The 25973-nt window shown below is 34.5% G+C and overlaps 1 protein-coding gene across 3 annotated transcripts in view; it reads left to right on the forward strand.

Moving 5' to 3' along the window:
* Positions 1 to 17159, forward strand: part of LOC149068932 (proton-coupled amino acid transporter 1-like) — a 40013-nt gene extending 22854 nt beyond the window's left edge. For 2 of the 3 annotated variants that reach the window (XM_089251297.1, XM_089251299.1), the window contains exons 3-11: positions 841 to 931; positions 4046 to 4134; positions 4709 to 4801; positions 5931 to 6015; positions 6621 to 6899; positions 7198 to 7373; positions 8721 to 8905; positions 12335 to 12463; positions 14303 to 17159. In XM_089251297.1, coding sequence (XP_089107423.1) covers positions 841 to 931; positions 4046 to 4134; positions 4709 to 4801; positions 5931 to 6015; positions 6621 to 6899; positions 7198 to 7373; positions 8721 to 8905; positions 12335 to 12463; positions 14303 to 14412 — 1237 coding nt within the window. In that variant the 3' untranslated portion in view covers positions 14413 to 17159. The remainder of the gene's footprint in view (positions 1 to 840; positions 932 to 4045; positions 4135 to 4708; positions 4802 to 5930; positions 6016 to 6620; positions 6900 to 7197; positions 7374 to 8720; positions 8906 to 12334; positions 12464 to 14302) is intronic. The other variant, XM_089251298.1, reaches the window with a different exon arrangement.
* The last annotated feature ends 8814 nt before the right edge of the window (positions 17160 to 25973 follow it).

Raw genomic sequence — 25973 nt, forward strand, 5'->3', positions numbered from 1 at the left:
TGTACTGTGAATATGCACTGCCATTAACTTGTTTGCTGGACTGGCACAAGCGTTTCCACTGTACACTCACTTTCCAACAGTGGAGCCTCTTTGCAATGATGGCATGAACAGAACTGAAGCATGTTCCCATCCTTCTTGCTAATGTTCCTTATTGTGCGCCATCTATTTGGGTTGATTATCTGGTCGGCTTCTTTCACCAAAGCATCTGTGACGATCAGGTGACTTTGACCAGGTCGCATGTCATAATTTATAGATTCCTTTCCCTCACAGAAATATTTATGGCAGTCCTGAACACAAGTTAATGACAGTGCAGGTTCACCATACACTACCTTTGTTCACCGATGCACTTCATAAACTCCAACTGCTTCTGCCAATAAAAAATTAATAACACCATATTGCTCTTCTTTACTCACAAATATTCTGCAGATGTAGGTGAAAAAACATTTGATTTTTCTGTTGGCCAACCACCAGCACATATCACATGATTCAGATGACTACCTTGGACAAGACTATTCTGCAGTGGGGGGAGGGGGGTGGCTTTCCTTACCTCCCCCTTTACATATACACAAAGTTTCACCACACTCATATGAAAATAAACCAAATTATAATAACTTCTGCTTTCATTTGATCTACCTTTATATAACTAAGCCATCAGGCTCCAGACTTCAGTAGCATATTTAATAATAGAAATTTTTTTGTCGCTAGTGCTACCTTACAGCCACTAAGAGATTCACAATGGTCAATACATTGAATACAGTTGATAACATAGTGCATAACATAACAAAACATTGATACTTTGATAAAACTTTGCTTATATTGGCCTGTATCTTCTTCTTTTAGGAATTTTGCCACCATGATGCATCTATTAAAAGGCAATATTGGTACAGGAATTTTAGCAATGCCTGAAGCTGTTTCTAACGCTGGATTATTGGTACAAATATGCTTGTATAAAATTAGTACAAATATTTGTGTATAGTGTGCATGATGTGAAACTGTTTTTGCAAAAATAAGTGTGTAAATTAGTTTTTAACAATTGTAGAATTGGATATCATCGATGTGCATGCAAAATTTCATATGTAAAAAACTGCACTTTTCAAGGGACAAAAACCGCAGCAATAGCTAACTGGATTCAATGCATAAGACAATTTGTAATAACACCACAGCTGCCATTTTGTTGGTCAGAAATATATGACATTTTTACAGAGCATGAAACAAGTGTGAAAAATTTTGAGCAATTTGACATATGACATTTTGTACACACACTGATGATATGTATCAATCTCAGTTTTCATACAGATAAACTGATCTTCGAACAAAATTAATCCAGTAGCATTTTATATGTTACTAATACTACCGAACCACAAACACCTCATCCACATTCCCCTGCAGTATTTATGTTTTTGGATTTCATTAAGATTTTACTGGTATTATTGGCAATTTATTGGTAGGACATTATTCTCACTGTAAAACTAATTGTAAATATGAAGGTTTTCAACAGCTGGCTGATGTAAAGATATATTTAGGAAAGAGAGAAAATTCAACTGCCCTTGCAAGGAGTCAAACCCACGTCCTTTCACTTTCTGGGTTAACGCACTAGACCACTAGACTACAAAGGCAACGAACATCTCAATCTTTCCTTGGAGCTCATGTGCACTGAACGGGACTGTACAAGGACGGTCAGACCTAACTCTGGCCAAAGCTCATGAGCAATTGTTAGGATAGCGGAGAGTGACATCGTCCTTGGATAATTCTAAATAGCAGTAAATAAAATAAAATTTTTCATGTGATTCTAAGATTCGAAATTTGATTATATATTCAAATAAATTCTTCTATTAATTTGTTTAATATTAATGTATAAGGAGTATGTATAGGATTTATACTACAAAGATAATTATACTATGACTAACATCAATGCTAGTCTGAAGTCCAAAAGTATGAAGATGAAAGCTATACAAACCTGATATAGTCTGCAGACCACAAGAAGCACATAGCCTACGCCACGATGAACGATTCCATTGTTTTCTTTTAGGTGAAGCGACTGCACATTGAGAATAGTGTATTAGTGACTGTGCACCGAGAAAAGTGCATTAGCCACTGCGCTGTCTCATTTGTGTCTTTAGCGCTATTTTAGCCTCCTAAAAGCGCACACTCAATGACATTGTTATCCCAGATTTTCTGTCACGTAAGCCATGACCCCTGACATGGCTCCAGCCTGGGAAAATGTTAGTCTTTTTCCACCCTATAAATTTACTAAATAGTGCCAAATGGAAAATCTGGTATGCCCCCCCCCCCCATGCAGCAGGATGTAGAAGTCATGACATAAACATTGGGTGCTTGAGCACCCATGTTATTCTACAGAAGGGATCGCACACTCAGTATTTATTCAAACATCAGAATTTCGTGCATCGAGCTATAGCCAAAAACCCACAGGTGTAAAACATTTCTGACTGCCTTAGCAAGTAAGTATAATTCAGTGATCCTGCAGGGTCTCTGGGCCAAATATAAATCTCCCTGCACGAAATTAAATTTGCTGCATAGACTCAGATCTTTCGTTTTTGCTTTCATTTTTATTATTTCAAGACATTTCGTGAAGCTCATAGTGTTTGAGCAATTTTTTTTTACTTCTATTGATAAAGCTAACACCCTCTATGGGTTTAACAGAGAACAAAAATAGAATAAATAATTGACTATACTGGTGACAGCTGCACTTAAGAGCCAGTACCCATCTCCAAATCTGACTTTTTATGTCTTAATTTTAAATATTTTTGCTGTAATTTCCTAATGTTTTATCTAAGAATAATATGTACTTCAGTTTTCATGGGAATCGTAATATTCGATTAGGAAGGAAATCGTTTCTAAAATTATATTAAAAAAACATTAATGAATGAAATAAATGAAATTATATAAAAAAATATTTTGTTGCCAAAGAAACACCAGCTATAGCAGCAGCATGTTTCTGTGCTTGTGAAAGAGGTATCAGAAGTTCTCACTGATTCCGCTATGTTTTCACAAACTTCCATGATATTACTTATATTTTGTTCTGAAAGATGAAGAGTCCGTTTTCTTGAAAACTTGTCTTGAAGTATTATGGAAATGAAAAATTTAAAAATGCATAAAGAATGTTTTTTTTTGTACAATGAACTTGAGGTTCAAAGCGCATGTGCATGATACTAACGAAACAGTGGAAAGAAATACTGATTTGTGCCAAGACAGCATACTTTTCCCAATTGCAATTAAAAAATTCCTGTTATACAAACTTTATGTCTATGAGTTAACTCTTATTATGTCTTTGTAGCTCTTAGTGAGCCCTTTGTTGTTTTCTGTGGCCAGGCGCCAGGTTCACTCTTCTAAGCTTGGTGGTTCGGATGAGCCCTCTACCATGGCCAGGCCAGGTCCTGGACCACTTCTTCTCTTCTGAGTTTGATAATTATGTATGTCACATGTTCTTACAAATCACAGGACCTTCCGAGACATTATTAGCCTACCATATTTTCAAGAAGTAACAGTATACAGTGACACCTCGGCTAACGAAGATAATTCATTCTGGAAGCATGTTTGTGTTAGTCGAAATCTTTGTTAACCAAAATGTGATTTCCCATAGGTTTCTATGGAAAATTGTTTAATTTGTTCCAGGTTATGCTAAATATTTTAAAGTAGGTTTTGTAAAACACCAAGAAGCACTGTAAAAAAAGACGAAAACTAACCTAAGGCTGAAATCAAAAACTTCTGAAGGTTTGAAAACTTTTTTGAAGAAAAGTGGTGGGTGTGCATGATCTCTGGGATAAGCCTCAGAGGCAAAATAAACTAACTGAAATCGAGTGACAGTAATTCTAATGATTATTGCTTTAAAAGCTTAGCTCACAACATGGCTATGTTATGTTAGCATGTGCATCCATATCAACAAAAACATTTGTTAACAGAGAAACTCTTATACCGAAGCATTCATTAGCCAAGGTATCGCTGTACACATTTTATCGAAACAGTGAAAATTGCTCAGGTATATATTAGTATATCAATACAATTTTTCTTTTATATCATTTTTTAGGTTGGTACTTTAGGCATTCCAATCCTTGGTGTTATATGTGTGCATTGTATGCATTTATTAATAAAAAGCAGCAGAACCCTTGCAAAGAAGTAAGTGTTCTTTTATTTTGGGAACTTTAACCCTCTAGCTGCGGGCAATGCAAATATTACGTTTTATGCATTCTATAACGTTTTTGGAGTATGTTATTATTGCAATCTATATGCATGGCGGAGAAAAATCCCAGTGATTTTGTACTGAAAATTTCAAAAACTGCCCGCAACTGGGGGGTTAAGCGTATTTTCAGTTTTATAAATTATCTAGCATTTTATATATGTGTAGTAGATAAAAAATTACTATGGCTGGAAACATGAAGAAAAAAAAAAGACATTATCAGAGATGTTTTTTACAAATATGCAGATATTTGAGAAACCTAAAATTTTATTGTAATATTAATAAAAACAATCAAAGTATTGGTGATTATGTAAAAAAATTTAAATTGTTGGAATTATTGATTTTTCCTGTTATTCTTTTCCTATGAATTGATTACCGAATTCACAGAAATTAAATAATAGTAATCATGATTCTCAATTTTATTTTCTCCACAACAATTAGCATTTTCAAAATTTATCAGTGAATCTTCAAGAATGCATCAATGTGACTATAATAAGTACTTTTGCATTGTAGGGTTGGACTAAACTCTCTAGATTATGCAAGCACAGCTGAAAATGCTTTCCGTCATGGCCCAGAGAAGTTGAGATTCTTTGCAATCGTAGCAAGGTATAACTTATTTGCTCTTTTTGTGATTTGGAATGTTTCATCACTGCATTTTATCTTTAACTTACATAGTAGTTTGTTTTAAGTCATTTATGAATATTAGAAACTAGTGGTTTTGTAATGAATATCTTACAAAGGTCTTTGAAAAGAGAAAATATATTAATAAAATAAAAAGAGAGACAAAATGTTGTGATTTTCAACATAATTACAATTAGCATGATTCTTTCAAGTGGTTTGAAAGCAAGATAACTAGACTTTTCATCCATCAATGCTGCAGACATTTTCAGTGGATAGCATTAAATGCAAATTTAGATAATTCTTTTTTCAGTCGAACTTTTTTTAGGATTTTTCTTTTAATTCTTTTCCCCCATATTGGAACAATTCATAAGAGAGAAAAGGTTGAGACATGCTAATCGACAAGTGGAATTATTTCTATGAAATGTGTGATTAATGCTTTTCTCAGCCTTCTACCACATTAACAGATAAACGCCTGGTTATCATGTTTTTGAACTATAGCTTGAAGACTAGAGGAATCATTATATTATTACAATAACTGGAGACATGGAATGAGTTAAGACACTAATATGTGTCATTAATTAAAACTCAGTGGAAAAATTAATAGAAATTATTATATTACAGCATGAATTTTAGATTAGGCAGAGATTACACTATAAAAGTTTTCTAAAAGTTCTTTTATAAAATTTAAAAAATTCAATCAATAAGATTATTGGTTGCATTTGCTCGAATGTAACCTATGAGCTTTATTTGTTACATTTTTCACGTTTTATAAAAGGGATTTTATCAAGCTTCTATAGTGTAATCCCGACCTTAGATTAAATAAATTAGAAATGTTAGTAAATATACAGTAAATAGATTTCAATAAGTATTTAGAAGTTAATTAGAATCAAAACAGGTGAATTTAATCAAACATTTATAAGAGAAACAAGCGGAGTTTGCACCTTCGTAATCAAATTTGGTCTGTATAATTTTTATAAGTGCAAAGCTATTAAAACATTTCATAAAGCTTCAAAACCCACAAAATGTCTTCTCATATACATATGTGTTTTTATGCATCAATACTCTTTGATATTGAAATTCATGAGAATAATTATTGAATTTTATGCTTGTATAGGTTTGCTGTCAATGCAATGCTTATGTTAACTCAGTTTGGCTTCTGCTGTGTGTACTTCTTGTTCGTTTCCTCCAGTGTTTATGAGGTATGTTTTATTTCATATTGTATTGCTGTTTGGTTAATGTTTAACCAAAAATTTTGTTAATGCGATATAACCCCTTTATTTCTTTAATACAATACCTTTTCCCTCTAAGAAACCTTTTAGATGTGCATAGGTAGTTCAGTAGTTCCTTTGCCTATTAATCATTTCAGTATAATACCTCACTACATCAACTACATCAGGTTATTCACATTTTCAATTATATTGGGGGAAGCTATGGCCAATCTTTGTTTTGTTACGAATTTAATCTTTTTTTTCAGTTAGAAATCAAAAGTAAAATTCAATTGGAAAATTAAAAATTATATGTGTGATATATAAAAATATTTAACTAATATAATCATGTACACTAAATGAAAAGTACCACCAATTTAAAGAAAAAGAAACATCTTCAAAGATATCAGTCATAACCAAACTGTTCCATTCCTATATGGTCTTTTCACAAAATTTAAATCTAAGAGTACCTCTTTGCTTGTAGGGGTGAAAGAAAATGAACTTACATAACCATGTGTTGTAATTTTTTTTTTCATATGATTTCTCTTGTTGGTTTAAATGACTAAAAACAATTTTAAAAATTTTATTTACTTCTCTAGGTCGTACTTAGTTTGACAAAAGATAAACCCATTACTGTGCAGGAGTATATGGCGATCTTTCTACCATTTATGATTATGTACAATTTCATCAGAGACTTGAAGACATTATCTCCTGCATCCTCGATAGCAAACATTTTACAGATTTCTGGACTTTGCATGGTGTTTTATTACCTGCTTACAGACATTCCTGCTATTGAATCTGTTCCCATGTATAATTCATGGTCAAAACTGCCATTGTATTTCGGGACTGCCATGTATGCATTTGAAGGAATAGGAGTTGTAAGTGAAATGAACTCTTTTATTTCCTCTCCTTTTTTTTTTTCAAAAAATATGTATATAGATATTTTTTTTTTTTTTTGCAGAAATTTTAGTTTTAAGAGTTTGGAAGTAGGATTTTTACTGCTCTCTCAATTATAGTAAAAATTCATAGTGGAAAAGGTAATGAATATTTTAGCTGTTAGGGGATTTATTTTCATATTATTAATGCTGCTTATGACTATCAATGTAATGATTTCTAACATTTTTTGCCTTAAATTCAGTGTTTGGAAACCATTTAATTTTAATCCATTTTTTACAGGTGCTTCCTTTAGAGAATGCCATGGCTACCCCGGAAGACTTGGGTGGAACTATAGGTGTACTTAATACAGGAATGGTCATAGTGGTATGTCTTTATACAGGCATTGGCTTTTATGGGTACTTAAAGTATGGAAGTAACGTTAAACCCAGCATCACTTTCAACATTAAAGCTCATATGTAAGTTATATTTTCACATCATCTGCTACAAATGATAAGCATTGCATTCAAGGTCTAGTTTGTCACAATTACCAACTATATATTTTGTGATAATTTTAAGTCTTTAAATTTAATCAAAAGCAGTTTGAAAGATTTTCATTAGAAGATTATGTGTTCGAAAACTAATTTTTTTTAGAAATAGGTTTTTTGCTATGGTATTTCATATAAATCATATTCTAAGCAAAGTGAAATAAACTATCTACCACAGCTTTTTTCCCAATCTTTTGATGGCAGAAAAAACTATAAATCTACCCGATGATAATACGGTATGGAAAATGCTAATGAATTATTTAGGGTAGTTTTAAGTTGCTTATTTTTCTTCTTTCATCATTTGCGATTTCATATTTATGAAGAGCAACCAGCCTATATAATGTGGCAGTGCCAGCTTGAGTCATGAAAGAGACGAATTTCAGCACAAAAAAATTATTAGCTTGTAGTAATCTTCAGTTTAATGATTTTTCATTTTCAATGGTGATAAGTGGATTTGGTGACATCTATGATCTTGTCATGATCATCATCATTAGAGGCCATCTAACTTTTCAAACTAACTTTTTCTTTTGTAATCTGCAGTCTAAAAGGAAATATACCTTTTTTTGAACTTGTCTACTTACATGATTTTATAAATTTTATGATAATCGCCAATTGTGGCACATTGCACTTGAATATTTTGACTTTTTTTTAAATAAAACCATTTTGTAACTCATTCCAATTTCTCTATGAGATTCAAAGGAAAATCATGAAAGTGTAAAAGATTTTTTGTATAATCTCTTTCTACATGACTCTGTGGGTTATTCCCCCCCCCCTGTATTCTGGGTGAGTGCTGAACCACTACCTAACAGAAGCACTGATATTTTCCTTCCTTTGAGCGTATGCTGAATGGGGCTGTGCAATGGACAGCCTTCTGATGACTCAGCCAGTAAATCATGATGACAATAGCCTCAGATGGTTATGTGCAGAAAGAGAGAGAAATAAGATGTCACTCTGTGCTATCTATGCAAGTTATGGGTAACTGGATAGGTAAAACGCAAAGATGAAATTAGTAAGGAAAAGTCTACAAATCTCATCATACCCAGCAGTGGCATGTAGAATTTTCCTTCCGAATTTCATGCCAGCATATTATCTAGTTATTTACACATTTTTTATGAATAGCAGAAAGTGACATTGTGCTCATGCCATCTCTCTCTCTCCATTCATCAACCTTTACTTTCAATTCCTGGATGTGACTAAATAGAATATGTATTAAATTTCTAAATGTTTTTGTTTATCAGTTCGTCAATTACATTTTATGAATTTTTTTGCATTTCGCAGTGTTGGAGAAATCATTCGTATCATGTTTGCTGCTGCGATCTTCTTGTCATATGCTCTACAGTTTTATGTACCAATTGAAATCTTGTGGCCAAAAATTCAAAACTCATTCAGGCTAGATAGATTTTCATCGAAATATGTGTTAGCTATGGAATTGGGTTTTCGAGCAGTTCTAGTAACTCTGACATGTGAGTATACTGGATTACTTAAAACGTTCATAAACATTTCAAAGTGGTGTTTAAAAACATACATTATTGGGATATTATCTATGTGGGTGTATCATTAAAGCCACAGAACATGAAATTGAGGTAGAAATGTGAGTTGGCTTCCCATGGAAAAGTCTCACTGCAATAGTAGTAGATCTGTAGCATTCCAAAGTACTACAACTAAACCAGACATATTCCTCTGCGGAACCTCTAACGAATTAATACAGGTTGGAATGTGCACATCCATGTTGTGAACCTAACGTAAAGTTTGTTTCTGTGTAATGCGTGATATGTGTAGTGCCGCCATCTGCTATCAATTTTTCTAACCATGAGTGAAGTGTAATGATTGAAGATTTTATCGTTGTAGTCCTGTTGTTCTCTGTGGCAAGACTTTTTAAAGGGCAGATCGGCTCGCATTAGCATCTCGAAGCTCGAGCATTCCAAAGTACACATAAAGTACAGCACTACAGTTAATTACTGCCAATTTGTAAAAATAGACCTGGCAGTTCTGTCGTCAGTGTTCCAGACTTTCTGGCTCAACAGGTCTAGTTTTGAATTGTAGCTGGAGCACATCAAGTTTCATCGATAGGGCTGGTTTGATCAATTGTTAATCGCAGTTAAAAAATTTAATTGAGTTAATCAAGTCGATCGATTCGATCAAAATCAGCTTGAATTTTGATAAACTTTCATGTTTATAGTTTCAGTGAGGATTGCTCCATATAACTTTTGATCTTCCCTCATGACCATTTCAGGGACCGAATTTCAAAAAACTCCTTCTTAGTGAGTCTTTACATCTGTTCAAAATTTAACTTGATTTGTTCAACCAAACCAATTGGATGTCAATATGTACTACATATATTATTTTGGATAAGTGAACATATTTAAAAATATTTGAATCAATATTTTAATGAAATTTTTTGGCATGGGGAAATGCAATTCGATTCAACAAAAGCTGGTGACTTCAGTTTCAAATTAAGTTCAAAGACTAAAATTTATTTTCGCCACTATGAACAGTAGTTTTTCCTATTCTTGGCAGCATCAGCTACACTCCTCACATAAATCGTTTGGGTGAGTTTCTATGTAGTAAAACAAGCAACAATATAATTGAAAGTAGTTTCAAAATCAGTGACTGATTTAAAATAACCAATTTTTGAAAAAACAAGATCCAAGGGAAGAAACTCCAGAATTTGATAAAATATGTTAAGCATTTTAAATTATGTATTCCTACATTTGTTTACATCTGACGAATAGGTGCATGAAATGAATAAAAATATTTTTATAGCATAATATTATATAGTTAAGACAAAAAATGTGATTAATCAGTCGATTAATCGATTGAACATTTTGGATTAACTGGTTAAAAATTTTAATTGATTCCCAGCCCTAGTCATCAACCAAAAGTTCAGAATCAACTTTAAATTGATAGATCTGGCCTAATTAGCCCAACGGATTCTATGAAATGTCATTGGTGGGACAAAGCAAAAAATTGACGAGAGATAGAATAGTCTTATGGCCTGAAGGTTCATTGCAGGTTTTACATTATCAGAAGATGTGATTTCACTTTTTGAAACTTGGGCAATATATCAAGGTGTCGGGGAGGTGACTAGTTCATACTAAATAATCATATTTAGACTAATGCATTTTAGATACTTCTCTTATGAGATTGTTTAGATACTTCTAAGTTTAACTTTTGAAAATCTGATACCTACCATGTCTTTTCATTGTGGAAAGGTAAGAAATTTCATTATGCCAATAGACTGAGGTTGTGAGCAATTCTTACTTTTGTTGGAAACAGCCAGAGATATTGTTTGAAGCAACACATTATTAATCAAATACAAATACAAGGCCACAACAGGTAAAATGCCCAACAAGGTGGTGGACAAAAAGATGCCCACAACAAATGCAATCATAAAAGCTAAAGACCATACATACATGATAAAATATAACACAACTCCCATAAAAAATGTTTATAGTTGTCTATCTAAGAACGGATAGCTTCTCGATTTACTCCAACATATTTATTGTATTTCTTTTTAAACGTATCAATTGTGTTAGAATTTACTATTCCCAGGGGGTAAGCAGTTTTCATTTATTAACAACCCTATTGGTGAAAAATTCCCTGCTACACCACTTGAATTGTTCCTTACCAATCGATACTGGTGTCTCCTTCTCAAAGCAGTCGTTTGGCAGTGTCTTAATAATTCAGGGTCCATCCTATCCATCCCATTGAAAATTTTGAACACATCAATCGTATCCCCCCTCCCCAACACCTGCATTCTTTTGATGTAAAAAATGAAGTCTCTCTTCATAACTCAAGCCCTGTGTGCCAACAAGGGCACGTTTAGCTCTTCTCTGCTTCACTTACTTTCTCTTTGCAGCAACAATAGCGCCACTACTTACATACTACAGAGGATGCAAAAGGAAAAATCGAAATTACCTAATATACAAATACAACGCCGCAACAGGCAAATTGCCCAACGAGGTGGCTGACTTAAGAACATCATGGATCCCTGAGCCATTTTTTTTGGAGGCCCTACCTACTACTGCTATACCACACATGCACCCTGCCCACACACACACCCCGCGGAACCCCTAACAAATCGGTACATGCGGGAATGTACGTGTACGTGTAGTGAAACCTGACGTGAAGTTTTTTTGTTTCTCTGTAATGCTTGTTATGTGTAGTGCTGCCATCTACCACCAACAAGTTTTATAGAAAAAAGCTAGGTTGATCTTATTTTAATTTTATCCTTTCTTCAAAACTCGGCACCCAGTGATATTCCAACTTGCTTCAGTATTTCTTTCCAAGATTAACCATGTAAGTCTAGATTCATCTTTTCATTTATAATGTTCCTCCCTCTTATACAAATACAATGCCACAACAGGCAAAATGCCCAACAAGGTGGCTGAGAAAAAGATGCCCATAACAAATATGGATGACATATATTTCAAAAATACAGCAACCCAATTAAAAACACAATCAAAAAATTATAAACAATATATATCAAAAAATTATAAACAATGTATATCAAAAAATTATAAACAATATATATCAAAAAATTATAAACAATATATATCAAAAATTATAAACAATATATAATTATAAAATACTATACAATGCCGATAATGTATTTATGGTTGTCTTATTCTAAGTATGGATAGCTTCTCTTAAGGGGATACGTTTTGTAAAAATATTTGAAAAACAGTGTTATTATTGAAATTGAATTTTCCATTTGTTTTAAAGTAAAATCTTTCAAGTTTTTGTATGTATCTAAGAAATCTTGAGAAAATAATGGAAATTTCTTTTGATCAAGATTTGAATACATATTTTCTAATTATCATCACTGAATACAAACTATCTCAGGAATGACTGAACTCTCTCTTATATTTATTATTTTGTTATGGTTTCAGGTTGTATGGCGATAGCTATTCCACAGTTGAACCTCTTCATCTCATTAGTTGGAGCTCTTGCCAGCAGCTCGTTAGCTCTAATATTTCCACCTATCATCGAAATGGTAACAGTATGGAATTCAATTGAAGGTGAGAATAAGAATTTGTATAAAAAAGCAAACTAAATTTGTACTTTACGTGCATGAACATTTGACACATATAAATAACAAAGTTTAATTCTGGAAGCCATCTTTGTACAACGTATTGACATGATTGAGAGTGTTTAGAAAAATCTTACCAGTTGAAATCAAAGTATAATGAGAGACTAACTTTTAAACTTTTGCTCTCTGAAATAACCAAGATGCATATATGGGAAATATACACAGTCTATCTTAGGGGACATTATTGAGCAGTGTCCCCATAGGTGACATTATGCTTCTGTATAATGCCACCTATGGGGACTGAATAAAAATGACTTCATAATGAGAGAACAAAATTTGTGTAAAGACTGCTGGTTATTATACTGGTAAGACTTTTAAATCCTGATATGAAATATTCCAAGAATGGTTATTGTCCCATACCACCAAGCTTGGAATAGTCAGCAAAATTGTGGCTGTTCCTTGTTACCAAAAGTAGAATAATCTGCTCCCACCAATAGTCATGCCGAATTTTAAGAAATCAACAGTCTTCTGGAGATAAAGACAACTTGAGAAGGTTATAATTCAATAGGGTTCAAGCTTTTCTTCTTACATATATGTATACTTTGCAGCAAATGTTCCCTTCAAATGTTTGTAGCAAATGTTTTGTGCAATTTTGAAATATAGTTTATGTATTCTTCATTGAGGGTAAAAAGTGACTCAAGCTAGTATCACACAATATTCTACATTTCCATTGTTTTCTTACAGAAAAAAACAACCCAAAGAAATATTTTTGCTTGCTTTAGTCCAGCGGTCTTTAAAACATGCTTCCTAGAATTCTTTCCCATGGCCACTGGCTATTTTAGAAATTACAGCTGTGTAACAAGTTTACAGTCCGATATAATGAGTATGGCTTGTGGCGAGCAGTCTCTCCCAGTGACAAAGAGACCATGGTCTCTGCTAGGGCTTATTATACCGGAACTCACAGTTTGAATTTGTTTCCAAACTTTTGAATAAATAGTGTTAAAAATACTTGGTTGGCTGAATCGCTTTCAGAAAAATAAATTCTGTACAAAATCGTCTTAGAATCAACTACTTTGAGACCAAAAATTTATTTTACAACTCACGTCTTGTTCATTCACTAATATTAGAGTGAAATGATTGAGAAGACTGTTATAATGCAGAAAAAGCAAAAATTTTCTGCAATTTATTACCTGACAGCAAAAGAATTAGAATTAACTTGTAATAAGAAGTCCATTATAACGACTATTTTTTCCATGACTAAGCTCTTATAAGTATATATATAAAAATTTCGATGAAACCAGCAGGTTGCTATGTTGCACTCCAGTATGTAGACTTATATAAGACACTTTCCAGAATTCACAAGTGAACGCTGTACATCTAATGGATTGCATGAAAGTCAGTGAATCTGATACCATTTTCTAAATATTAAATTTCAATACTAATACCAGTTCTAAATACAGTAGTATGACTTGTTGGGCCTGCAGGATTCACAGTAAGTTTTAATGCGGCTCACAATGTCTGAAAGGTTCAGACACCTGCTTTAGTAAGTGCTGTTTTGCTGCTATGATTCACACCACATCACATTAAATTTAGAAATGAAAGCACAACCATAAGGTGTAATCTGAAATGAGGGCTACTCACAACTCTGATTATTACTCTGGCTTTTTTCATTCAAGTTTTGACCCTCTTTTCACAGAGAAAGTAGCCAAATCTTTCCTCGCAGCCAGCACAATGATTAGATAGAACATCTGATTTTTTGCATTCATTAATGCTATGTTTGAAATATTTAAACTGTATCTCTTTTGTGATTAATTTCTTTTTCATTCAGACAAAAAATGGCTGTGGATCCTGTCGCTGAAGAATTTATTCATAGTTTTGCTCGGAATCACTGGTAGCATAGTAGGCACCTATGTCACTGTTATGGAAATTGCATCATAATATTTTCCTATAGTTAGGGGAATGGATGTCTCTACGGAAATGTGTTTTGTACATCTATATATGGTCTTTCACCAACTCTGGAAACCAAAATCTCCATTGAATGTTTTTCTTGTATGTGAACATCATGGACCGAATTCCATGCAAACATTCCATCGATTAATGTGGTGGCTTTCATGTTCATTTCAGACTTGAAGAACTTTTTTCTTCAACGTTCAAATGTATTATGAGTACCGCATATTGTGCTGTACAATTCATGGTCATTTGTTTTGATTTGGTTTTTATACAAATTCTTCCAGATTTTAAAAAAACAAATTGTATACAAAATTTATGTATGAAAATTTTAATGTGACAAAATTTGATTCACGAGAGATGTATTGAAAATCTTTGAACAAAACATCAATGAAATTATTTTTTTTCTTTCGGTCTGTACAGCGACATGTTTTTCTTATGCAATTCAAAAATAATCATTGCAGGCTCTCTATCCGAATCATTCTAATTTTTATACATTATGATTTTCTTTGTCTAGTGTGTTTTTTTTTTAAATATAAAAATGAATGCTTTAATTTTTTTATAAATTTATTTATTCGACTCGACAACTTATTTCAAAGTTTGTTACAAATTTTTGTTTTTTGCTTCTGTAAAATCTGTTGTACTCAATCGTGTGTTTACGTGGAACAACATTGTCGTAAGTTCTATTTGTATTATGTGGTATATATTTAATCCTTTAACTGTACAAAACTTTCATTGTATAGTACCACTATATAGATTTTCTTTTTTAATTATGACAAAATAGTTTAAAACATATTTATTGAGGAATCATTATCTCTGAACTAGTTGCTTTGCATAATTTTTTTTTCAAAAAGTTACTTGCGTTGACTTACTTTTAAAATTTGGTTTTTATTGACACATAACATTACCTCAGTCGCCCATAGGTGATTGGGTAGTTTATAGGTTGAACAAACAAATATAATATCAATTTCTTGGCTATTTTTGATGTAATATTATATCGGTAGCAGTACAGGAAGAATTTGTGTTCTTACTCTTGCTGCTGTGGAGTTATATCCAAGTTACCCATACAAGCAGTATCTCTCTCTCTTAAAGTCATTTTTGTCTGTGGGGCATCAAAATAACAGCCCAGGGAATGAATTTAAAAGTTTCTTTTATTTATACAACAGGCAGCAAAACCAGTCTTGAACTATATGGGCACCCATGGTGCAGTGGTATGATTCTATTAAAAAATTAGATCAAGTTATACAGAGGAATGTATACAAGGTGCATGTACGATTAAGTAGTAATAGTGGTAAGATGTGCTCTTTTCCAACCACGAAGGCTACCATAAGGTCTACAGATTCAATCCTAAAGATTGGCAAATGAAAGTGTTTTCCTCATTGAATTTGAGATGACCACGATAGATGGAGCCTTCTTGATATGCCTGCACCAAAAGTCTCCTCCTGCTCAATACGAGGATGGCAGTATAATATGACTCTGACGAGAGAGAATGATTTCCAACCCAACACGACTGGTAGTAAATTGCTGTATGACTATATGACTGGAGGTTGGTGTGCAGTAAAAAGAAAAGTCTCGAACTATACAAGAGGAAAAATATTCATCTTGTCTCATTTTTTATTTATCATAAAACTTTGTTTTAAGAAGAATGTGTTTTGACAACTTTCTGCAAGGATAAAAATTAAACCACTAAAGGGGTTGATTGCCAGCAAAATATATAAAATCGACTTTTCATAATTTATGTACATCCATGCAATATACACCATCATTTTAGTGAATTTATGTGAACCATGAGCTTTTCCATTTTTTTTTTTTCCTTTTTAACAGCGATGCTGTTAAATGGTAAAACAGAAATGATTTTCTAACATTCCATGTCATTTTCGAACAAAACTATACCAGGTTATAAGAATGTGTTTTGTTATAGGTTTCATTCATGCCATATCTATTGAAACTGTTTCAATGCAGTTTTTATTTTGGTGAAATCTATTAGCGACATATTATGTATCGAAATTATTGAGGTAATTTTTATTTATGAAAACTTTTGTCCATTTTCTTTGATCCTTTCTGTAGAATATACCCCAAATAGGTGCATAAAAAATATGGTTGATGCTTGTTATAATGATCCTCCATCGTTCCGTAAAAAAAAATGATGGTATATTGAAAGGAAAACACATAGGAGTTTTGTTAATTCAAAAACATTTGGGACTTATCTTGCATGTCATCGTAAAAGAATATTCGCTATAACATGAGTCTTTTAGAACGAGTGTCAACTATATACAACTTTAAAGACAAGCAAAATGTTGCAGGGTGAGGTTTCATCACGTATGTAAATATGTGAACTTATTATGTCTTATGCCTATTCTACATCTCTTATATTACAAAAGATTAATAACAGTTATCCATAAATGCTTCTGTTTATGTTGTTTTTTTTTTCTCAAGTCAGTTCTTTTCGGTACAAGATGCCATTAAAGAGTTACTTATCACCAATTTTACTTATATCTTATATTCTTCTATTATTATCAAACATACATGAAAATTGTGAAAAAGGAATTATTTTAAATGTGCAACAACCTCAAATGTTCATAATCAGGAGTCTATCCAGCTGAAATTCAGGTGTTTCTGGACCCTACACAAATTAACAGAAACCTTAAATTTTAACTTTTTTTTCTTTTGTATAATATCAACTAGATCGTTTCACTTCCCACAAAATTATGGGTCATTTTCACAAGACAAGACTATTTAAAAAAAAAGAAAACAAACCCCTGATAATTAATGCAACATATTGGGCTCATTACTCTGCAATTACATCTTTGAGAAAGTCTTAATATTCTTGCTCAAGAGTAGTGGTTCCTGATACCTTTTTACCAGTCAACACAACCCCAGTAAACTTTTAAAATTCATGCACCCCTTAGAATAATCATTATATCATAATTCCCTGTGCCCATAATCCTTGGCTTATGTTCAGAAAACATCTGGATATTTGAGCACCGATTACATACAGCTATGCTTATGCACAGCAAACTTGATGGTGTGTGGCAAATTTTAGAAAGGAACAAAAACAGTGTTATAAAATCATAAAATTTTTTAGTGATCGGGGCGGGAAAATGATCTTATTTGCTTTCCCTTCCCCCCAAAAAATTCCTCAATAAAGCCCTAGATAACCAGAAATTTGGATTATACTCAAGAAGTTATGATGTATAGATTCAATAACTCTAACAGTAGTGGATCATGAAATATTTCAAATCTTGTGCTCCCTGGTTAAGAACTGCTGCTTAAGAGCAGTGTTTGCCAATATGCATCTAGATGCATGATTCACACACCAAAATTCTATTTTAATAATCAGAATTTCATTGAGGAGTGAAAATACTCCTTCAAATTTTAGACAATTTTTTTAAATATGATTATTTCTCTGCTTTTCATGTTAAAAAAAATTCGTTTTTCTCACAAAACTACCCCTTAAAATTTTAGAGAGGAGTGAAATTGCTCTTTTAAATTAATTTTTTGGATAACACTACTCAAGAGCAATCAATCAAGAACTACCAACGAGTGCGAGGGAAAAAAATATCTACAAAGCTTTAATGAATTTTATAGATGCAGATAAAATGTGTATTCTTGATGTCTTTCATTGGATTATAAATTTCAGAATCTGCAGATTATTTGTTGAAGGAACGTCTGATTGTGTACATATATATTGTATGTAAATTTTTTTGTATATCTTCAATGGTGAAATATGTGAATTAGAGCCAAAGAGCTAGTCATCCAATTTTTTTCCCCCATATATTTCTACACTCATTTTTTTCTAGGGGCATCAGAAGTTTTTTGAACCTGTGGGTGCTTGCCTTGAGTTTCCTGTTGGAAATCTTGATTTCTGAATCGATTCTGGGGTTTCTCGTACACAATTACTCCAAATTTCCGCGAGTGCTGCACCCACAGCTCTGATGCCACTGATTTCTTTTATTGTAAATACAGTTTGATTCTATGCGAGATTGGGTCCAGGAGCTCAGAGTGAAGAAATGAAATATCATAGCGGTTTTTCAAAAAAAAAAAAATTAATGTCCCGTTATTTTTTTTTAAAATAATTTACGCAGGGGTGAAAATTTTCAAAAATATCATTTTAAAGCTTGCAGTGTTCATGCTCATGCCGCATGTGTGTTAATGTTTGCTTCAAAAAAGTTTAAAATCAATATCGAAAAATATTTATGTACAATATTATAATTAACTATTCATATCTATTGCGAGAATTCCCAAACTTTTTGTGCTCACAGCATCCTTAGGAATTTTAAATATTTCACTCCACCCCTCCTCTGTCTCGAACCATTTTGGTCGTACTCGTAAAGTGTTATGACATCATAGGCATAAAGTTATTGGAGATCTCAAAAATTTGGGAGGAGGGGGATCTCAAACCTAACACTTCTATAGGTATTGTGGGGATCGCACATTGTAGCAAATGTTGAGGGGGAGACTCATTCAAGTTTATGCCTATGCATAGCATATTAATTAAGGATTATAGCTTTATTTGTACATTCAATGTAATTTTACCCCGGGAATATCTCGCAGCACCCTTTAACTTTTAGAACATGAAACATGCATAATTCTGATAAAATAAATATGTTTGGGCCACACATACAACTAAAAGTATGCATTCCATTATCTATCAGTTTGTCAGAAATTCCTCCGAGCAATTTTTCCAAGGTTTATGTATGGTTAAGTAGTAGTTGCATTTCTAACAGATTTTATGGCACCGTAAGACACCACGTCACATTTTTTGGGAATCATTGATCTATTGGATAGATTACAAGTAGCTCAAGTATTCAAAATTCATTATGATAATAGCAAAAAATATTATCTAATTAAACCTTGTTTGCGGACTAAAACAAAGCAAAATTTATTCAAAACTGTAATTTTTTTTGTGCAAATTTTTGTGCCTTAACTTTCTGACTTCTTTGGCCATGTTTTGATCGCATTTAGCTCATAAATGTTTTCAGCAATTTAGTTTTTTTCCTTCATATAGTACTTATTAAGAGAAATATTGTATGCGTATTTAAGGTATAAATACGCTACAGTGACAATGTCATGCTGTTTCCCCGCTTAATATGTTGAGGCAGAACAAAACACAACAAACGGCTGCATTTCTTTCAGCTATTTTCTTCGTTTGAATTGAAAAAAGTTCTCTAATATTCTCTTCAAGGCCGTAGGGGAGGACTTAGTGGTCTGCCCCCCCCCCTCCCAATGTGAGAAAATTACCAAAAAAGGGGGGGGGGGAAAGATGGCAAAAGTTTTATCACTTTGCCCCCCAAAATGAAAGTGGTCCCCCCCCCCTCTCCAAACGAAATTTCTGGTAACGGGCTTGATTCTCTTTACATCTTGAATAATATCTCCACTCTGCTGTACATTTCTGTCCTTTTGATTCTGTAAATGTGACTATTCTCTGTCAAGCTACACTTCTGTAAGAGGTAGCTGGCTGTAAGTCATCACTAGATGATTGCCGGAGCTGTTATCGGTTGTTGATTCCACGGTAGACGGGAGTCAACTGTATGTATAATTGTATATTATTTGCTGAGATTTATTTTGTAAATAATGGTTTAAAAGAAATGCAAATTTATGTATGCTTTGGATGAATGTACAGTATTTTTGTTTTTTTTTCATTTGCATATTTGTTGACTCGTCTGAAAGATATGGAATTTCCTCATTCGATGTTTCTGAATTCATTCAAAATTCTAAATACAATGACACACCTTTACTTTGTCAATTGTGGCACCAGTTGTTTCCACAGAAGCGTCTGTTTATCACTTGTATTTAGAGAATATTTATGCGCTACTTTTGTAGAAGTTGTACTGGTGCTATGTACATAGTCGTGTTCCCCCTTCCCCCCATTAGCCATCTTAAAAGTAACACGGAACCCAGAGAGCAAAGAAATTTTTACCCCCTCCCCCAAACTGACTAGAAATTCCGTATCTTTGTGGACCCATGCGTTTTAAGACTGCACTGCTCCTCACACACACACACACACAATACACGTACACAACAATTCAGAATCCGTTGTCCTGATTTTATACAATCTATAGAGTTGTAAGGGGAAAAAGATTATATTGTGATATACTTTCGATTTCAATATTTTTGTTGGATTTTTTTCTGTATAGTTTTTACTATGTAATGTTCTGAAGTATATTGTTGAAAGGCAAGATCTTTCAATGCATCGTGTATAGTCTTTTCACAGAGAGCAGGCAGACCCTGAACGAATGCCAAAATTGAATTGTGTCAATGTTTACACTAGCTTTGTTCATTAGTGATTGAATGAACCTATTCACATCCTCCCTCTAAATTTGTTCTTTAATTTGACTTAGGCAGGCATGGCAGCACCAAAACGAAATTAGGGGCCCACACGAATGAATTTTGACTTTAACTGCATCGATTTATTAATATGTCATATCAAACAAATGCATCTCACACCCTTTTGCATGAATATATAAATATTAGATGGTTGCAAAAATGCTGAACTAAGAGTGGAGTCCTATACAACATTTTCAAGTTCCCCAAGTTCCTATAAATGGCCCGCTGAGATCCGTAAGCCACATCCTGACAGGTCTGTCTCAAGAACATCGTGGGCCCCTAGGCCAAGTCATTTTCCTGAGACCCTACCTGGAAAATTCTTGAAAAATTCAACTTCTTCTCATTTGTCTAAGGCCCCCTCTTCTCTTGAGTCCCCCAAGCCATGCCCAAGTGGGCCCATGTATTAAGATGGCACTGCATCCAGAATAAAAGTTTTCGTAGTTATGTTGCAGCTTTATATAAATTCACACATAATTTTTATTCAATAACTAAAAAATAAGTTTGGATATCACAGGAAATTAAGATATAATAACTAATTATTTGAATTCAATATGAATTGTTTTACTCATAATGTGATACTCATATTCACACATGTGAATGTTTAGATAAAAATGGAATACAGTCAAACCCAGCTATAACAAACTGAGGGACCGAAAATTTAGTTTACTATATCGGATCAAACGAATCCTATAGAGGCATTACAAAAGTTTTTATTTGTTCCAAGCAGGGTTTTTGACTGAACCCAAATTGGAAGTTTGAGTTTTCCTATGCGAATATTTTTTTTCATGTAAGAAAACTGGAAATTTGAGCCTCACAATTCATCATTATACTCTTCCGAGACAAATCTTTCCCAATGAGATTCCTAGAAAACACTGTTCGTCATATTTGTGATCTGAATTAAATCGAATATCTTTTTCTTATGATATGTATGTACTTTTCTCATCGTCTTTGTTACAATTCTTGCGTGAAAAATTAGAAAAAAAAACTGGTGAGGGGGCGACACTTTTTTTTTTGTTTTTTTCTCTAATCGGTCTATGTATTTTGTCCATGTTTCATGTGAATATCCTATATTTCTTCACATGAAGATTCCTGTTACTTTTTAAGACATAACATCACCTCAAAATAATCACTGAATACTCAATAAACTTCAAATATACAGTACAGGGTGTCCGGTAAACCCAATTTAGGCTCTGCGCCATCAAAGTTCGTCATAGAGGCATGATTTCATATTAAAAAATGAAAAATTGATAAATTTCTGAATGTGTTCAGAAATCATCTTGTACTAGTTTTAAGAGTAAGAATGCAGTTTCACAAAAGAAAACCTAATTTTTTTCATGTCCCCCGTCTTGTAACTTCCAATGAGAAAGCCCAACAAACAACTCCATGTTTTAACTACAATATTCAGCAAATTATGCAAATAAAATATGGCATTTTTTTTTGCTCAGAAAAGACAGGGCAACAATTTTCTGATTGGAAATTAAGGGCAAGGGGACTATATAAAAATGTAGATGATTTTTTATTTTGTGACTCGCACTGTATCAAAATCAAATGAGCGTTTACTATCGTGAATTTTGAGCATGATGTATGTTTGTGTTCAATTTATTATTTGTATGGTATTTAAATCAAAAAAAGGCAGTATGATGTTGTGTGCTGTTTAAAAAATTTCAACTTGATCTTGAATTTCGCTCGTATATCATTACTTCTATCGAGACAATATTGAAGGGATAGTTTGTATTAATCAATTCAAGAAATTATCGGTGAATGAAATTATACTGATTCTTTTTAATTGAAAAAAAATACAATTGGAAGTACTTTGTTTTTTTTAAATTGCTTTACATACATTTATGTGCAATGTAATAAGAATAACGAGTGTATATATGAGAGTATAACGAGTGTATGTAATGTATGTTAGATGTATTTTTATATGCGAGAAATGAATTATATAGGAATTATACGCAAATGATTCAATTAAAGTTAAGGGAAAATTATTACATCGATACACAATTTGTATATACCGTACTTTTGAAATTAAATTCCGTTATTTCCTTTGGTTTTAATCTTTACTTTAAATGATGGAAATTGAAGAAACGTCTTCCAAATTAACAATAAAAGGTTTATTTCTGAACTTTACATGGCATAAATGTATGTGTGTGAATAAAAATACTATTTATATTCCGTTCAGTGTCATCTTTTGGGTTATTTACTATAACCGCATATTGATCCCTGCGCCCAGTTCATGATCTAGATGCAGGACTATAAGATGTGACCGTACCTGTCATACACCACTAAGGGCGGCTCTAACCACTGGGCTGACTACTACTAAACCACACATGCATCCTCGTCCATATTCCTCTGCAGAACTTCTAACGAATTGGTACATGTTGGAATGTGTGTGTCGGTGTTGTGAACCTAACGTGGAGCCTTTTTCTGTGCGATGCTTGTTATAGTGCTGCCATCTACCACATATTTTTCGAACTATGCGTGAAGTGTAATGTTTGAAGATTTTACCGTTGTAGGCCTGTTGCTCTCTCTGCGGCGAGACGTTTTAATGGGGGAAGATCGGCTTTCATTCGCACCTCGATGTTGGGAGTCACAGAAAACCAACTTCAGCCGACCACCACTGCGGCGACGGTGGGGTTTGAACCTGGGACCTCGCGATGCGAGTCCGTCACCATGACCACTAGACCATCACTGTGGCTCCACTGGGCTGACGGTGGCATAGGTGCTGTGTCTCGCCCAAAGCCGCTTGAAAGGTAGACTTAATGCAGCTTTGGTCTCGCCCTCGTTTATCAGTTAGGCCAGCACTTAACTGGCAGCTGTGCGGGCATCGTGCTGGACTCTCATCATGAGGATGTAAGTTCGAACCCCGTTGGCGGTACAGTGGTGGTCAACTGAAGTTGGTTTTCTGCGGTTTTCCAACTTCGAGGAGCGAACCAATCTTCCATTTAAAAAAAAGTCTCTTCACACAGAGCAGGCATACCTTCAACATGATACTTACATACAGGGCCGTAACTAGGGCTTTTGCCGCCCGGTGCAAACAGCATTTAGCCACCCCCACAATTTCAAAATTCAAAATTTTTTTTATGGTGTTCTTTGTTCACACCTAAACTCGCCACCCCCAAAATTTTTCCGCCCGGGGCAGTTGCCCCCTCACTCCCCACCTAGTTTAGACCCAGCTTACATATCATGAAAAAAATTCAAGCATTTACCATTCTTCACGGAGATGCAAGTTCGAACCACAGAGACATAACAGTGATGGTTGACTGAATCTCCACGCAGAAAGCAGTCAGATCAACTTCAAAGTGCGAAACAAACTAGCAAAATAACCAGCCGCATTGTTGCTTCTGAATTTGGAAGACAGGTGGCAGCAATATTTGGACACGCAAGAAGCATTCTTCAGAAACAAACTTCATGTTAGGTAAAGGTACATGTTCTAATTCGTTAGAAAGTTTCTCTCAGAGGAATGTTTACGAAGGAAATGTATGGTTAGTGGTAGTTTGTCACCAGGGCCGTAACTAGGCTGGGGCAACCGGTGCCTCGAGCCGAATGGGGGCCTCATAAAAAAATGTACACTTATTTTGCATAATTTTTCCTACCCCTCAATAAAATGCTGGCCCCGAGAAGGTACGCTATGGCCCTGTCTGTTACACAGTAGGAGCACTTGCTGCCACTACGAAAAATACACTCATGTCCATAAATTAAAGGTAATTCAGAATCACACGGAAATCGAAATCTAAAGTAAAAATTTCACCTGTAGAATTATCACACACATCTGCAAGAATGATATGTAAATTTCAGGAAGCCACCAGATGATGCCGATAGTACGTCACAATGACGAGAGTGTAAGGGGGGGGGGTATATAAGGAATGGTGGCAAAGAAGTGAAATTGTTCACAAGAGTTCTGTAAGGCGCTCAGTGCCATAAGCGAATAGTTATGACGCATGTGGATGATTTTTTACGTGGTAGAATTATCGGCCGCCTGGAATGTGGGCGTACTCAGATGGAAGTATCCGAGGAACTTGGAATTGCCCAAAGTGTCATCTCTAGGCTTTGGCAACGATTCCAAGATAACGGAAATGTCAGTAGACGTTACAGTACAGGTCGCCCCCGAGTTACAACGCCGAATGAAGACCGGTATTTGGCAGTAACTGCCAAAAGAAGCAGACGGAGCACAGCATCCGACCTGTCTCGTCAGCTATCTGCAGCCAAGGGTACCACAGTTTCAAGGCAAACCGTGTACAGACGTTTGGGAGATATTGGTCTATATGCTCGCAGGCCTGTCAGATGTGTTCCGCTCACGGCAACTCACTGTCGGCAGCGATTAGCCTGGAGTAGAGAACATGCAATGTGGACATCGTCACAGTGGGCTTGTGTGATGTTTTCCGACGAGTCCAGGTTTAGCTTGCAGTCTGATTCACGTCGGACTTTCATATGGAGAACGCCAGGTACCCATTACCACCAAGACAACGTCATTGAACGACACCGTTACGGTGGTGCATTGCTCGTTTGGGGTGGAATTATACTGGGTTCCAGAACAGAGCTGCATGTTCAAACCGGAACCCTGAAAGCCCAAATTTATCGGGACATCATTCTGGAACAACATGTACGTTTGTTTAGGGGTGCCATGGGCGCAGAATTTGTGTTTATGGATGACAACAACGCCCGTCCTCACCGAGCAAACATCGTAAACGAATGCCTTGAATCTGAGGATATAACCCGTATGGAATGGCCAGCATTCTCACCTGACTTGAATCTGATAGAGCATGTGTGGGACATGCTTGGCCGACGAGTTGAAGCCCGTCAACCACCTCCGACATGTGTACCGGAACTTCGGAGAGCATTGCTTGCTGAGTGGAGTGATCTTCCCCAAGATCAGATCGATAATTTGATACTCAGCATGCCTAGGCGTTGTACGGACTGTATTTCATCGCATGGGAGACATACAATGTATTAACCATCATACCAACCATGTAATAGTAAGTTTTTGTAAAGGAGATATTTTTTACAATTGCTCCAGGGAGCAAAAATCGTAGTTTTTATGAATGGTATCATACATACACCATCGTTTTTGTTCTTTATCTTTTGTTTAATAAATGGACTTTATGAATAAGTAACGTTTGTTTTGTTTCTGAACCTTTATTTGCCGGAGCTTGCATTATCCTTAATTTATGGACATGAGTGTAAATAAAATTGCACAATGTAGTCGGTTGTCTGCCGCAAAACAC

The sequence above is a fragment of the Pholcus phalangioides genome, unplaced genomic scaffold, assembly GCF_987345545.1.
Source record: "Pholcus phalangioides strain wild (caught in Gottingen) unplaced genomic scaffold, Ppha-v1.0 ptg000024l_1, whole genome shotgun sequence".
Lineage (NCBI taxonomy): Eukaryota > Metazoa > Arthropoda > Arachnida > Araneae > Pholcidae > Pholcus > Pholcus phalangioides.